Here is a 16220-nt window from a genome sequence, read left to right as displayed (position 1 = left end):
TGTGCAACCTTGTTTGTAGTCCACAAAGTTAAAGCCAGCACTGTGCATTATACTCAGTACTGATGATTAGTGATCCAAGTCATCTAGCTGAATGACTGAATTGAGTCATCAGTGATTTGATGACTTGAGTTGTTGAACAGAACTGTAGCTATCTGTTTGTCTGCCAATATGCTAGTGCTTCAGTTAATAGGAGACCATACACATTTTTAAACAACACACATGGCACCCACATCCATTTTTGTAACCCCAGGATCACAGTCAAATAATGTTTAATAACTATAGTAATGTGTAATTAGCATATGCTCAACAAGTGATATATATATATATATATATATATATATATATATATATATATATATATATAAGTGATATCAAAAGAGCAAAGAAGTATAGAAAAAGAATAAAGACAGAGGTAAAGAAATCAAAGAAAGAAATTACAGCATATATAAAAGAAAAATGTAATTTCATATAAATGTACAAATAAAAATAGATAAATATATTGTCATATATTTGGTATTAGATATGTGATTTGGTATTACATATATGGCACAACCCTGATGTTGTTATTGAGAGTCAACCACCAGAAATGCACCGAAAGATGGCAATATACAGCCTCTTTTTCTAACATAAAACATATACCAAAGCAAAGTACAGTTAAAAAATGGTAAAACAGGGAGAATTTCATAAAATTAAGAATTTAAAATATAAAAAGCCAAAAGGAGAGGAGATAAATGTTGGAGAGAAAATATAATGCAGGCATATGATATATATATAAAACTTATCTAACTGACAGTGCAAACAGGTCAACCCAAAAGCAAAACTTAAAGAATATATAGTAGAAATGTCTAGAATATAAGAATAGGTCAAAAGAGACCTCAAGCAGTAAAAAAATAATAATAATGAAATGAAAGAAAGAGGTTTCATGATAAATACCAGAAACCCAGAAGAGAAAAAAAAAAAGTAAATAAATAACTTACAAAGCAGCAAGAAAAAGGTTTCTAAAATTTTGTGAAGGAGAAAAAAGATGGCATAGGAAGAATATGGTTTCTCGCTACACATTTGTAAAATTAATGGCTCATGAGAAATATAAAAAGAAAAATATAGGAAAGTGAAATACAAAGGAAATAGAATAAATGGAATGGCTCAGGGATGCAAATTCTGTTCCTCTAGAAAGAACCTTGAATAGAGTTCTGAGAGTATGAAACATGAATTTAAAGACAATGAGAGAATGATAGTAAAAAAAAAGCATGTTTGTATGTATATTCTTAAGCACACTAGAAAACCTGATCTGCTATAAGCACTTTGCTTATATGTAATTTAACTGTTCCCTGGCTCTGCCAGCAAACTGCTTTTCCAATTGTGACAGAGTGGATTTTCTAGTAATAACGAACCACCTGTTTCACTAACTATAACTAGTAAATAGTGAAAGAATTGGACAGATTTTCTTACTTATGCCAAAACTCAGAAAGCATATATATGGATAGATCCAAAAGATAAAGTTTGAAACTTAAAAACTACCCATTTCAACAACAACTAAATGTGAAAAGGCTGTTTAAGCATGGGTAATGCATCTCCATCATTTCTTCTACCCAGGTAGTATGCATGCATCATTTTATTATATCCCATATTGTGAATACCTTCATGACGAGTTGCCTAGGTATTGCACTACTTTGAATAAGTAACTCTTCTCTGGTAGAGAAGACTACTGATGCTTATTCTCAGATGGGTACCACCACCTGGATGGCACCATTTTGAAGCTGGTTGGCTTCATCATTGGTGAGGGGGCAGGTACCCTGTTGCAATAGTGACAACCCGGTTATGAAGTATAACTTGACAATATGAGAGATGCTTGATGGTGCTTGAATCAAGTTAAAATAACTATTAATTACAATAAGTATGCCTTAAACTCTCATATCACGTCAAGGGAATTGGAAAGAATCACAGAAAGACAGCGGCGTGATATGAGAGTTGAAGGCATGCTTATTTTCATATTATAATCATTCACGATTGAGTGTTGAGAGATTAACAGTCCTACTCAAAGGTATGAAGTTTCACCTATAATTTAAGATTAATATAATCTGATGTGCACATCTAGAGTTAAGTGAGGATATTGTTTAGTCTACACTAAGCATGAGATGGAAAACCCATGCATTAGCTAAAGGTATTTAGTTATTCTAAACATATTTCTTGACTAAATGTCAGAGTATGAAAAGGCTGTTTTAAGTATGGGTAATGCATCTCCATCATTTCTACTACCCAGGTAGTATGCATGCATCGTTTTATTATATCTCATATTGTGAATACTTTGAATAAGTAATGCTTTTATGGTAGAGAAGACTACTGTTACTTATTCACAGATGGGCACCACCACCACCCAGACAGCACCGTTTCGAAGCACCGTTGTCTTCATCATCGGTGGGTGGGCAGGTACCCTATTGCAATAGTGACAACCCAGTTATGAAGTATAACTCCACAATATGAGAGATGCATGATGGTGTGCATGGTTTAATCTAAATATATTTCTTGACTAAATGTCAAAGAATATGAAAAGGCTGTTTAAGCTTGGGTAATGCATACTACCCAGGTAGTATACGCATGGATCGTTTTATTATGATGGATCATTAGACACTTGGTCTACTGTATGTAGAGTGCTTAGAATAATTTTATGCTGGTTCCTGTACAAGATTCATGTAGTGCAAGAACTAAAATCTTGTGATCAGCAACAACGAATAGACTTTGCTCTACGATTTCTGGCTCATATGGAACTTGATGGTACATAGGCTCGAATGATCTTGTGGTCTGATGAGGCATATTTCACTCTTTGTGTAGCTGTAAATGCACAAAACTGTCAAACATAGGGAAATTATCGTCCATCTGTCGATTAGCTGTACATGAAAGACCACTACAAAGTCTATACATTACAGTATGGTGTGGATTCACAGCAGGGTTTATAATCGGACCATTTTTCTTTGAAGGGTACACCTCGTGGCACCGTAAGGTGTACGGTAACTAGTGCATGGTACTGCAGTATTCTAAGAGATCACATTATTCCCACTTTGCAAGAAAGGCAATGCTTGCAGCCCAAAGTGTTCTTGCAAGATGGTGCTGTTCCCCACGTTGGTTGACAAGTAAAGGAACTGCTCCGTTCAACATTTGGAAATGATGGCATCATTTCTAGAGACTTTCCGCAGTTCTGGTCAGTCCAATCAGCAGATCTCAATCCCTGTGATTTCTGTCTACGGGGATACCTGAAAGACAGAGTCTACCGTGGCGGCATACAGACGCTTGTCGATTTGAAAGCAAGTATTAAACAGCATGTAGCCAACATCCCCAATGAGATGCTACGTGAAACTGTTGCACACAGTTCTCAGTTTTCAGAATGTCATCTCAAGTGAAGGAAAGCACATAGAACAATATCTGTAGAATTCTAAGTTCTGATATTAAAATCTAATCCTAAGTTAAGTATTCCATCTCATGTTTACAGTGCCAATTATTCCCCTGGTGGTGGATATTTGAACTAATTTTTTTTTCTTCTACAAATAGCTTCCCCATACCCTAAATGACATATCCACCGATTTTCACAGCACTATCTAACTGTTTTGACACTAGGGTCTCCCGAATAGGGAAACTTATTTTATAACCACCTAGGAATTTCACATTTCTAACCCTTTTTTGCGATGGTATGTTACATTAATGACCAGCATTACAAATAGAAATATAAACAAAAGCTATTTATTAATAGTTAAGACAAAGCTAAGTAATATTTGACTGTGCTCTCAAAATATTTCAAAATGAGCATTTGCAACCTTTATACAACAGTTTTGGTAAACACGACAATTATGGCTGAAATGTCATCAGAAGCCCTCAGTTTGCTTAAGTTTATCAGTTTAAATGGAAAACAAAATGAAAAGTTCATCAGGTGCAAAATAATATTTAGTTTGACTGCCTCTGGCCCTGATGACATCAGCCCACTGTCGAGGCATTGACAAGATCAATTTCTGAAGATAATCAACTGATAGTTCATGGTTTCCAAACACGAATTATGCCTTCCTGAAGTTCATGAATGGTCTTTGGTTTCTTTCTAGCAACAGATGATTTCACACAATGCCAAAAGTTCTCTATAGGATTCAGGTCTGGGCTGTTTCCTGGCCAGCTAAGAGTTGTAATGGACCGTTCTTCCAACCATTTTTTCACCTGTAACAAATGTAAACACATTACAGTCAAACCTCTAATACAGAAATGAAGCTAAAGTAACTATAGAAGTGCTACTTAACACTTTTTGCCCGATGACAAGGAGTGGAGTCGTCCTGAAAGATGCAGTTACTTGGTGGGTTGAAATGGTCTCTAATGGTTGGCAGCAATTTGCCTTCCAATATAGCCAGGTATCCATTGGCATTTACGGAATCTTTTATAAACTGCAGGTGACCTACTCTGTGATACGAAATGCACTCCCATATCATTTGGCTGGTAGGGAATTTCACTGTAGACACAGTGCGGTCTGGATGGTATCCTTCACCACATCTATGGCGAATTGTTTGTCTCCCATCAGAGCCATGCAGGTTGAATTTCTTCTCATCCAAGAAAAAAAACGACTTCCACTGCTCGGGGGTCCATTTGACATGCTCCTTACACCAAATTAATTGGGCCTTTTTTTCATTTTTTTGTGTAAGGAGGGGCTTCTTAGGACGACAGGCTACAAGTCCATTTTTGAAGAGGCAGTCTTCTGACTGTTACTGCACTTGCTACCACTCCTGTAGTTCTTCCCATTCTCTTTTCAACTTGGACAAAGAAGCTTTGCGGTTTTTTTAAGGCATAAGCACTTCAAAACAGGTTCCTGTTTTGGCATAGAGACTTGTTTGCGTCCGGTTCCTTTTTACCTATCAGCAGAACCAATATTCTTGAGTTTGGACTCACTGTTGACTGATTACAAGACACTCTATAAGCAATATGACAGGAAGAGCATCCTTCCTCACGTAAAGCAACCATAGAACTCTTTCTTCATGGCGTCAACTGCATATAACTCACCATCCTAATGACATGAGCAAGGAATGATGGCAACTCTTGCAGAGTGTGCTTATATAGCTGAAAGTAACAGCGGATGCAATATTACATCACCTACGTGTGTCAATCGTATCTGATGTGTGTGTATATATATATATATATATATGGGAGAGGGTGCGAGCAATTTTAATGTAAGAGTGAAAAGATCATACAATGGTGCTTTTCTATTATTTAATGATTGAATTATTATTCAATTATTAAATATAATTTAATTGATTAAATGACAATTAATCAATTAATCATTTATTAATTTTAATTAAATTATTTGAAATTAAGTTAGGTAAAACTTGACACAAACTTAAACTAGGTGGTTTTGCCCATCTAGTTTAATTTTATATTTATAGTTTACAGTTTTTTTTTTATAGTTAGTGCGGTGAATAGTGTTTATTGAGCATGTGACTACTAAGATCATCTTGGTTTTTTTTTTTTTTTTTTTTTCCTTTTCTGGTGGTTAGTGACTGACAATAATTGAAATTTATTTTAATAATTACTCAGGGCAAGTGTGGCAAACTAATTCTGTGATTCTCTTTACATTCTGTTCACAGTCAGAAATTGCATCCTTATCTGTTAACTCTTTAACTCTGTAATTTATATAATAGTATGATTAGAATGCAATTGTTATAATTTTATTTGCAGTTTAGTGAAGTCTATTATTGCAGTATGGTACACAGAATACATGTTAGTGTAATTTAGGATTATTTATTTATTTTTTAGCAGTTGATTGTTTCTTTGTATCATTTTGCCAGTATTAATAGTAATACTAATTTTTTACCTGTCTTACAAAGGATAAAGCGAAGTACAATTTATCTGAAGACAAGTTTTTGATCAAAGAGAATTCTAAATCAGATTTACAGTGTGTATTCAACTAAAGCATCCATCAAGAAATGTTATGGGAAACACTCGAGGAATTTTTTTTTTTTTTTTTTGGCCGATGCTGTATAAGCTTGCTTTCTTGCATCATGGGCCTCTACTAATCTTAATTAGAGTATTAAGAGGATGAAACTTTGAATGATACAGGTCAAGAATTCATTTTAGTTGCAGAAGAACAAGGAGCTACAAGTATCACTGATCCCACATGGTCCTTTCTCCTGCTCCTTTTACCTGCTCAATTTGCCTCCTTATTTCTTGCTGACCAATTACCTACACACAATAATGAATACTCAAAGTTGGGTCCAAAACATTAACAAGGATGCAGTATTATTTAGTATATTGAAAGTGCCTATTGGTAGTTTTATACTTAGACACTCAACAAACTATTCAAAATTTAAAAAAGAAGTGGAGCCAAGTGTCTGAGTATTCATCCCACATAATGCATGTGGGATGAATACTCAGTCTTGCACATTCATGCATTTCATAAAAATGCATGAATGTGCAAGACTCTAATCAAGAAAGGTTGTGATCGGTGAGGGAGGACAATGTATATAACTGGCCTGCAGCTATTTATAAAATTTTCATGCTGTCCATTCCTATCTTAAAGTAAAATCAAAATTGCATTTTTTCAGCTGAGAAAGAATAGACACATAAGAACAATGCTGTGTACCTAAGATCATCAAAATAAACCTTTGATGACACAAAAAGTGATTCTTAATTTGATTTATTCTACAATGCTTATTCATTTAGTGTTTTTGAAATATATATTTTTATTTTAATTGTAGAAGACAATGTTTTGCTATTATTAAATATGTCTGTTATTTATTTTAGAATAAAGTTACTATTTTAGAAGCTCTTTCTGCATCTGGATTGCGGGCCATAAGATATGCCAAAGAAGTTCCAGGAATTGCAAAAATTATAGCTAATGATTTTTCCCAAAAGGCATTTGAAAGTATTGAAAGAAACATTTCACATAATAATGTGAAAGATATTGTTATTCCTAGCAGAGAAGAAGCTGCGTAAGTAGTTCGAATTAATTCAATGAAAAAGTATTTAAATTTTTATTGTTATGTTCCCAGGTTTGGTTATACATGTTTAAACAAAAAGTTTAAATCATTAACATAAAACTGAATTTTAACTTGTTGGCCATGTGAAATCATACACAAGGTGTTGATAATTTTGTAGCACGTTTTCAGTATAGACTTTTCAAATTTTTAATAGAGCAACTGGTATGAAAAGATTCCCTTGGAAAGCATTGAGTTACTCCATAGTGAACAGAATAGTGTCTGAGTGAAAGTCAGAGCAAAATATAAAAAAGGAAGAAGTGGGAGATTAAAATGACTACCATATGATCAACTGTTGTTGGTTGAGTTATATTTCAATCAATTGTTGAGAGGAAAGGAAAGAAAACTATATGGGAACATTACAAAATTTGATTATTTTAATTACAAATGATTATAATAATTTACAAAGCTAGTCATTTATTTGGAAGAACTTTATTTCCCTCATTGGTGACATAAATGAAAATTTTTTAAGTAAAGGAAATTATCCAAAAATATATATGTAATTTTTTATAATTATATAATGTATTAATACTTAAATTAAATTAAGTAAGTATAAATGGAATGAAAGTTACACAAAGTGCCAGTAACTAAAAGAGTGAGGAAAGTAGAAAAAGAAGTTAATATCCTAGAGGTTATGATGAATTAAGAAAATTATGGGCTGAATTGCCAAGCCAATATAAAGTGGGGGAAACTGTAAAGTAAAATTAGTACAACAAAATACAGTAAGCTCTCGATTTTCTGGGATAGATGGTAAAAAACAAATCCCGGATAATCGATTTCCTGGTTAATCCAAAAATACAGAAGTCCTCAACATACGTATGAGTTACATTCCATTAATTCTTACTTCGTCGAGTTTTACGTAACTTGAGAATGACTAGTAACACATTGCTGCTATATTATTATTGACAAATCTGAATTCAGCACGATACTTGTTAATGTTTGACCATTTTCATACATTCTTATTAATTTAACTTTCTGACCCAAATCTATCGCTTTCCTTTTCTTGGTAGATTTACTAGTACCACTGTCTCTTAGTCGGCACAATGATAACAGTCAAAATGAAGTTTTCTGTAAAGAATTTCACAGGGTTAAGGCGAAAACTCACTATTATCACCCCACACAAGCTCACATTTTACTAAAGCACATTTCTGGAGGTCACTACCATAAAACAATAAAAACAATTTGCACTTTCTGTGTTATTGGGCTTTTCTGTTCGGCATCTAATTATAAACGAGTAGTAAACTCGATCTTATTGCATTTGCAATAATACCAATAGCTGGAATTCTGTGGGTTTTTACATTATTATGGTGAAATGAGTGTGTCCCCTTCACTGAAATCTTCAGTCATATTAAAAAAAAAAAAAAAAAAAAAAACCATAAATAAATTGTAAGAATATTCTCTTCTTTCAAATTTTTTTGCTTGTTACTCCGATCTCACTTGTGTAATTTGTGCATGCTGTGATCTTCATTATTGATTGCTTATTATTATTATTTTTTTGTTGTTTTAAATTTTACAATCCTAAAAAAATAAATAAATAAATAAAAAAAATTCAGTGAAAACAAATTTACGTAAAAATCCGTAGTTGCATAAGTCAGGGACTTACTATATCGAAAAATGTTCAGCAACCTACGTAAAAAATATGGCAATAAATAAAAAAACTTACCATGTACTACTCATGTGTCCAATACGATGCTTCCCTTTATTTTTTCCGATGTCGATTTTAAATCTAATAGCTTCCCTTTATTTTTTACAATGTTGCGTATGGTTTGGTCACCAAAATTATAATGGTTCCTTAGAGATTTAACGGATGCACCATTTTAAAACTTTTGAATAATTTCAAGTCTTTGTTTAACTGAAAGCGCAACTCTTTTGCGTTTACCCATCATTTTCGCGATTTCTGAACAAAAAAAAAAAATTTCTATTAAAAAATTCGACATTCCCGACATAAATAACGGAAAAAATTGTCTTTTTGCGGTGCGACGGAACGCAACAATCAACGCGACGCACTAAAACAAACTAAACATTTTTCTCTTTTTTTTTTTTTTTTTTTTTTTTTTTTGAATGGTGGATGTGTAGACAGCAGCGGTTGCAAGATAATAGGCACATTAATCTCCCAATGATGACTTATAATGCCACTTCTTGTCGCTTATTTATGACTTGCAAAATATCTGTTCATACCTATTCTAGTTATTACTTGAATTTTATGATTTCTGGTTGAGTGTTTTTTTTTTTTTTTTATTTCGAGTCTTGAAGTGTGCTGTTTTAATAAAATGCAAATGGAAATAAAATGAAAATGGTATAGCTGTCATCAGATGTGGGGGAAAACTATTTTAGTAAAAGGTCTAATAATGCTTAGACTTTTTACTAAGTTTTAGTAATGCAAAAAATGCTTGATCTGATGTCAGCAGAAATAAATATTGATACATGATCAGGTATTTCATCAGGGGAACTACACCTGACCATGTATTAGGAACTGCATTTCTATACTTGTGCATAGTAGTAGAAGAAATGTGAAAGGGCAAAAAGGAATGAAATGAAATTAGCACTTTTTAATACAATATGGACAAGGTAGTCCCAATGCAGTTTAATTAATTTAGGTAAAAATAAGTATTAAGTTGGGATAAAAATGGTTAATATCAATAAGTTTAATATAAATATGTGGAATTTAGTGTAGGATTTAATTTTGTATAGATAAGAAATCAGTGTATGTTAAAAATAAATTTGGAACAAGCAAATGGTATAAGGGTAGGTATTAAATTGAGAAAGGAAAAGGAGTATTTTAAATAAATAAAGACGAAAAATAGCAATGGAAGTAGGATAGTAGGAACGTTCGTTTCACCCTTGTATTACACTATTAGTTTAATCAACGGAAAGAAATTTAGAATTAGACAGCAGAAAGATAAAAAATCATAGAAAAAGTTAATAAATAACACTAAGCTTACTGAGGTTGTTTGTGATTTGGTTTTTAGGAACATTAGCAACTAAGGCCATATTGCTCCGGTGGGGGATATGCAGTGGTAATTTCCTGACCTTTCCACATCCTCCGTATTTGGTGGGCACAGTCTCGTAACCCGGTCTAATCAAGAAGCATGTGCTATGCACTGCTGCTCCTGCCCACCTGGCTATGGAGGTGCCGCTGAGGTTGTGAAGCCCAACCTTGTAGTAAGGGCTCTGGTATTTGTAGGCGTTAGTATAAAAGGGAGCTAATACCAAATATTTGTATCGAAAGGAAAAACATGCCGAGAAACGAATCTGTTTATTCTTTTAATTTAATATTAATACATATTATATATACTCTTTCATCCTTTAATGCTGCTTTGTGCTTTTAGGTGCATCTGTCATACCTAATTTATTAATCTTACTTTCACTGAAACCATTTCATCTACTGTTTGCCTCTTTTCTATGTGATTCTTTAAACTTTTCTTTTAAAGAGTTAAATTGAAAACCCATTTATGTACACAGTGGACCCCTGCTTTACAATTGGTTCACAGTCAAATCACTTTATGATGGACTCTCCATAATGAAATACTGTTCACTATATGATGTGTAGTAAGTGCTGGTCATTGTGACCACATCTGCAAATTGAATTTTAATTCTATTAAACAGCAATTCTAATAAGCAGAAATAGGGGGAATATTATCCACAGGCTATAACATTAAAGATATAAGGCACAACTTCACAAATTTACGCTTTATTACCTTACCAATTAACAAAATTAAATGATACAAAAAAATCGGAAGAATATTTTCCGCAGATTAGCAAAATAAAAATAAATTTACACTTACATACTAGCTTAATTAATACTTACTGTAATATGTACATACTAACTAATTGATATATCTGTTCACTAACATTTTTATTTATTTATTTTTTGGGTTGTAAAATTTGAAAAAACAGTAAAAAAGATGAGCAATCAATAACAAAGAACACCGCACTCACAAATTGCAACTAACACTATACATGCAAGTGAGATACGGAATAACAAGTTACGAAGCTTAAGAAATAGGAATGAAGAGATTTTGTTTTTTTTACATGATTGGATATTTCATGGAAGGGGAAAACACGTTTCATCATAATAATGTAAAAACCCACAGAATTCCAGCCACCGGTATTATCGCAAATGCAATAAGATCAAGTTTACTACCCGTTTATAATAGATTACACTAACAGAAAAGTCCAATAAATGGGAACAGCAAATTGTTTTTGTTTTATGGTAGTGAGCTCCAGAAATGTGCTTTTTAAAAATATCACAGTGATGTTCGAAATTGATTCCTTATAACCGAACATATGGTAATGATGAAAGTTTAGTGCATTTTAATGATCTGAATTGGTTTTTTTGAAATTTGATTCTGTAATGCAGCTGATTCTACTAACCAGTGATCGTGTTAACTGGCACCAACTTATTTCACTTTATGATGGGCTTATGATTGTATCTGACTGGCCCACATGGTCCTTCCTCTCAGTCAAATAGCACCATTTATTTGTAAACATGTTGGCCACATGTTTTGCATCTTAATTGTGTTCTTATGTGCACGTAGTTCAACCATACGTGAAATATATCACTTTCTTGACAAAAAAAAGAAATAAACTTGATAGCTTTTGCTACATTTGCCAGAAAGTGGCATTAAAATCACAGGAGAAGTCACTCTCCCGACTTGTGAGAAAAGCCTGTGAACTCTATTTTCAGTATAAGGTCAGAGATCAAGATAAAGTATGGGCTCCAAAGATTTCCCATAGCTCATGTTCAAGGACATTAACAGACTGGATTAGAAATCAGCAAAAGGCATAAATCGATGCTTTTCGCTGTTCCGGTTGGCAGGAAATTCAAGACCACATAAACAATTGTTACTTTTGCATGACCAATGTTTCTGGTTTTTTTAGAGTATCCCAACATATTTTCTGCTCTAAGGGCAGTTCCTCACAATGATATAATGCCAGTGCCAAAGCCACCTGAAATTTATGGACTTGACTCTGATTCAGGATCAGAAAAGGAATCTCTAGAAGATGCAGAATCCAGAACAAGTACAGATCCAGACTTTTCAACTCTTGATACTGTAAAGTCGTGTCTAATGACTCAGGCAGAATTGAATGATTTGGTCAGAAATTTGGGAACCTTCTTGAAAAGTGGTGTCAAGTGTCTTTTTATAGGAAGAGGCAGTCTACCATAACAACCTATTACTCCATGGATGGTGCTTTGGTTTTTTGTAACAATATCCAGGAATTAATGAAAGAGTTACATCTGGAGTACATCCCTGAACAGTGGAGGCTTTTCATTGATTCATCCAAGGTCAGTTTGAAAGAAGTTTTACTCCATAATGGAAATAAGTATCCATCTATACCATTGGCTCTTACAGTTCACAATTGTAGTTATTAAAAAATTGCTTTTTTTAATAAAAAAATGTCTTAATACACTTGCAAGGCCTTAGATCTAGGCAACATCAAATAGATAGACCTAGAGACTAAGGTAGTCCTGTTACATCTGTTGAAGGGTTTGTAACGTACTTTAGGCAGGTCTTCCAATACTGGTTCCTTCTATTCTAATTATTCCGCACCCTGAAGCAGCTATTATGGGTTCCCTTTCCTGAGAAACTGAAAAAACGTTTCTAGGCCTTAGATCTAGTGATTACTGGCCCTGCTAAGTATCCACTTACCTCATTTATGCCTAATCTGTCATAGGTTATGATTCATTTCTGTTTAGCTGCTTGGTTTAGTTGGATATTCTGTTTTGTTAACCAGAATATCCAATTAAATTTCAGTAATTTATATCTGTCCTTCAGACATTTTATTTGAAATTGGTTAACGTTAAGGAAATAGCATAACTTCTAGATAAACTGATTTTGTTATTTTTCCATTAATGGATAAAATGTTTTCTTTAATTGCAAACTGATAATAGGTTTTTTTAGTTTACTGATGTATCAGCATCGACAACATAAATCTCGGTTCGATATTGTGGATCTTGATCCTTATGGAACCCCTGCCCCTTTTTTAGATGCAGCAGTGCAGTGTGTGAAAGATGGAGGTTAGTTCGAAATTCACTTTTTTTCAGCATTGTCATAAATTTTTGTCTATTGTATATTATTGATATAAAACTTATTAAAGCATTTTAAGTGGAAAGTGTTTGTATCCATTTTTATCTGTGTTTTGGTTTTAATTTTTTTATGATCTGCACATATTTAAAATTTTGCTAAAGTAACTCTTAAATGTGTTTTTTTTTTTTTTTTTTTGTTTTCTTGTTTTTTTGACCAGTGATGTAAACAGTTTGTTTACATCTGGTAACAAAAATAAAATACTGAAAATATATTTACCTGATTTAAAACATAAAAGGAAGTTTCCGATCTTATTAATAACGAGTGTTTTTATTCAATAAAAAGCAACTGGCTATGCAAGGCTTAATAATGGATAAAATATCCATAATGTGAAATAAAATAAAAATGATTAATAAAATGAAATATTAAGTGAATTCAAATTGAATATTAGGACAGAAGTAAAAGAGGGTCAAGTATAAAAGGTAATTGATACCAAAAAATAGTAATTAAGCTATAAAACAAAAGAGGTAGTTTGGTAGTGATTGATTAAACTTCAGATCAGTATAGATTGTTTAGGCCTAAAGTGAACTGGAAGGAGAAGGTCCAAAAGAAAATTATTAAGAGTTACTTATGAAAACAAAATGTAGTTTTGAGGGATACATGTAATTACAAAACGACTATAAAATATTAGGTGTGGCAGTAAAGTTCCCAGACTGGTGGTGTTGCAGTCATGTTGGATAAGTTTGAAAATAAATGAGTGTTATAGTAGTAGTAGTGGCATGTGATGCAAGAAAGCAAGTGTATGAGCTTATGCAGCATCAGCCAAAAAAAAAAAAAAAATCACACCATTCCCTCCAAATACTTGTCCAGTTCCTCCTTAAGTTTATTCAACCTATCAACTTCCACGACGACAGATTGAAGTTTGTTCCAGCAATTAACCACCCGCTGGCTAAAGGCAAATTTCTGCACATCTATTCTACATCTGTCCTTTCTTAATTTGAATATATATGCCCTCTTAGGTTCGTAATCTGAACAAGTGGAAGGGAAAAAAAAATGTGATTTTGATTTGATCCCATCAGAATTCAGCGTACTCAACCCATTCAAGGCCTTATACACCTCATTCAGATCACCGCGCAGGTGCCTAGTCTCCAGCCACTGCAATTTGCAGAACTTAAGCCTCTCTTGGTAAGAGGATCCCTTCATTCCCCTCACCAATCTTGTTGCCCTTCTCTGTACACGCTCAAGCAAATCTACATCCTTCCTAAAATGAGGCCTCCAGACCTGTACGCAATACTCAAGGTGTGGCCTGACCATTTCTACCACCTTATGTGTAGTACCTGGGGTTACTTCTACCCATATGCAGTACTTTGCATTTGTCAAGGTTAAACTTGACACCAACCAAGTGGGAACGAGGGTAGCCTGGAGGAAGTGGGAAAGAGAGTAGCCTGTGTGGATGTACATTTTTGCCGCTCCTGGAACAGAGAAGTTTTTTCTGTTTTATTAGCTTAAATTGGCATATTAACTTATTTTCTAGAGTAGCTTTATATTCCTATTTACGATCCTTAGTTTAAAGTAACTTAGAGAGAGATTTTGTAGGTATTACTTAGTATCGGAAAGGGTATCAAATCCACATGTTTACCGTTCGTAAATTGCCACCATTGTACGCGATACAAAATATCTCAAAATAGATAGCATAAGCTTAATATAGTATAGTATAGTACATAATATTGTCAATTAATCAGATAATTAATCTTGTTGAACTTCATTGTCAATTAAATTGTACTTTTAACTATACATATACGACTTGGGTTACGTAACATAAATAATTAGTAAAAAATAAATAATTAATACTTAACTTGATACCGAAGTTATATAAAGGGATTTCGTAGATAACACTCGATACTGAAACATAAATATAGAGTTATAACTGTGTTGGGATATAAGTTTAGGGTTTTAATTTTGACTGAAATTGAAATTTTATTGAAATTAAATTGAAATCATGACTCAGACTAGAGCAGGAAAGCAAAAGGCTCAAGCTAATGGGAGTGCTGTGGCTCAGGGGAGAACCGAGGGAGGCAGTTGCCCTGTGAATCACAGCCTATTAAAATGCACTACTTGCTTGATGTTTGTGGAGCAGTCAGGTACGGGACATGATACTGCCATGAGGGATGTCTTTGTGTGTACTCGATGCAAGGAGTGTAAAGAAATCAGGCGACAACTCAGCGTTGTTATGGGCCTATATGAGCTTGAAGGACGGTGGATGCCCTCGAAGGATTAAAAGTGAGAGGCCCATCAAGCTCTCAGCTGATCACACCAATGCCAGAGCTTGCACTTGGTCATCACGCAACACAGCAGCAGCCCCCAAGGCAGAATGCACTGGTCCCAAAGGAACTAGTAGTTGTTGGTGACTCTATTGTCAGGGAAATGGGAAACATGCTTTGTAAAAAGGATAGGTGGAACAGGACCAGGGTATTTCTGCCAGGGGCAAAGGTTGATGACGTTGTAGAGCGGATATCATCTTTTAAGGGCACAAAAGGTGATATAGTTGTACACGTTGGCACTAATAATATTAAGAGTAGAAGCCCGGCGGAATTACTTAACAAGTACAGGTCACTGTTGAAAAAAAGCCGTGAATTAGGGTTGAATTTGAAAGTGTCTGCAATTCTGCCCAGACATGATAGGAGGGAGTATATGATGAGAGCCCTGTCGATCAATTCGGCCCTGGAAAGATTGTGCAAGGCTCAAGGGGTAGAATTTTTTTCATCCTGGTCTGTACTTGTTAACAGGAGAGACTGCTTCTACAGGGATGGGATACGCTTAAATAGAAAGGGTGCAAGAATGTTTGCTGATGCTATCGAAGCAGTGTTAGGTGGGTCGGAAAACTGCTAGATTGGGGGGATACAAGGACTAATAGATTAACAGTAGCCACTGGCAGAGGTGAAAGTGATTCTTGCACTGCTTCTATTGGAATGAGCCGCAGCCTGGAAAATAAGATGCAGGATATTTCAGAGACTGCTGGGAATCATTGGGGTATAAGTAAACACATGGGTTGGCAGAACTGGAATTTGGGGGGTATAAGTAAACACATGGGTTGGCAGAACTGGAATTTGGGGAGTACAATGTCTACAGAAAGGATAGACAGGATAGGAAGGGAGGAGGGGTTATTCTATTAGTTAAGAAATACATAAAATCCAAGGAA

At 34.3% G+C, this 16220-nt stretch overlaps 1 protein-coding gene across 1 annotated transcript in view; it reads left to right on the top strand.

Moving 5' to 3' along the window:
- Positions 1-16220, top strand: part of Trm1 (tRNA methyltransferase 1) — a 97046-nt gene that overhangs the window by 12602 nt on the left and 68224 nt on the right. The window contains exons 3-4 of the mRNA XM_090371373.1: positions 6763-6950; positions 12899-13014. Of these exons, the coding sequence (XP_090227499.1) occupies positions 6763-6950; positions 12899-13014 (304 nt within the window). The remainder of the gene's footprint in view (positions 1-6762; positions 6951-12898; positions 13015-16220) is intronic.

Source organism: Mastigoproctus giganteus, chromosome 4, assembly GCF_048544385.1.
Source record: "Mastigoproctus giganteus isolate SK-2022 chromosome 4, ASM4854438v1, whole genome shotgun sequence".
NCBI lineage: Eukaryota > Metazoa > Arthropoda > Arachnida > Uropygi > Thelyphonidae > Mastigoproctus > Mastigoproctus giganteus.
This window is presented reverse-complemented; position numbering and strand designations above follow the sequence as displayed.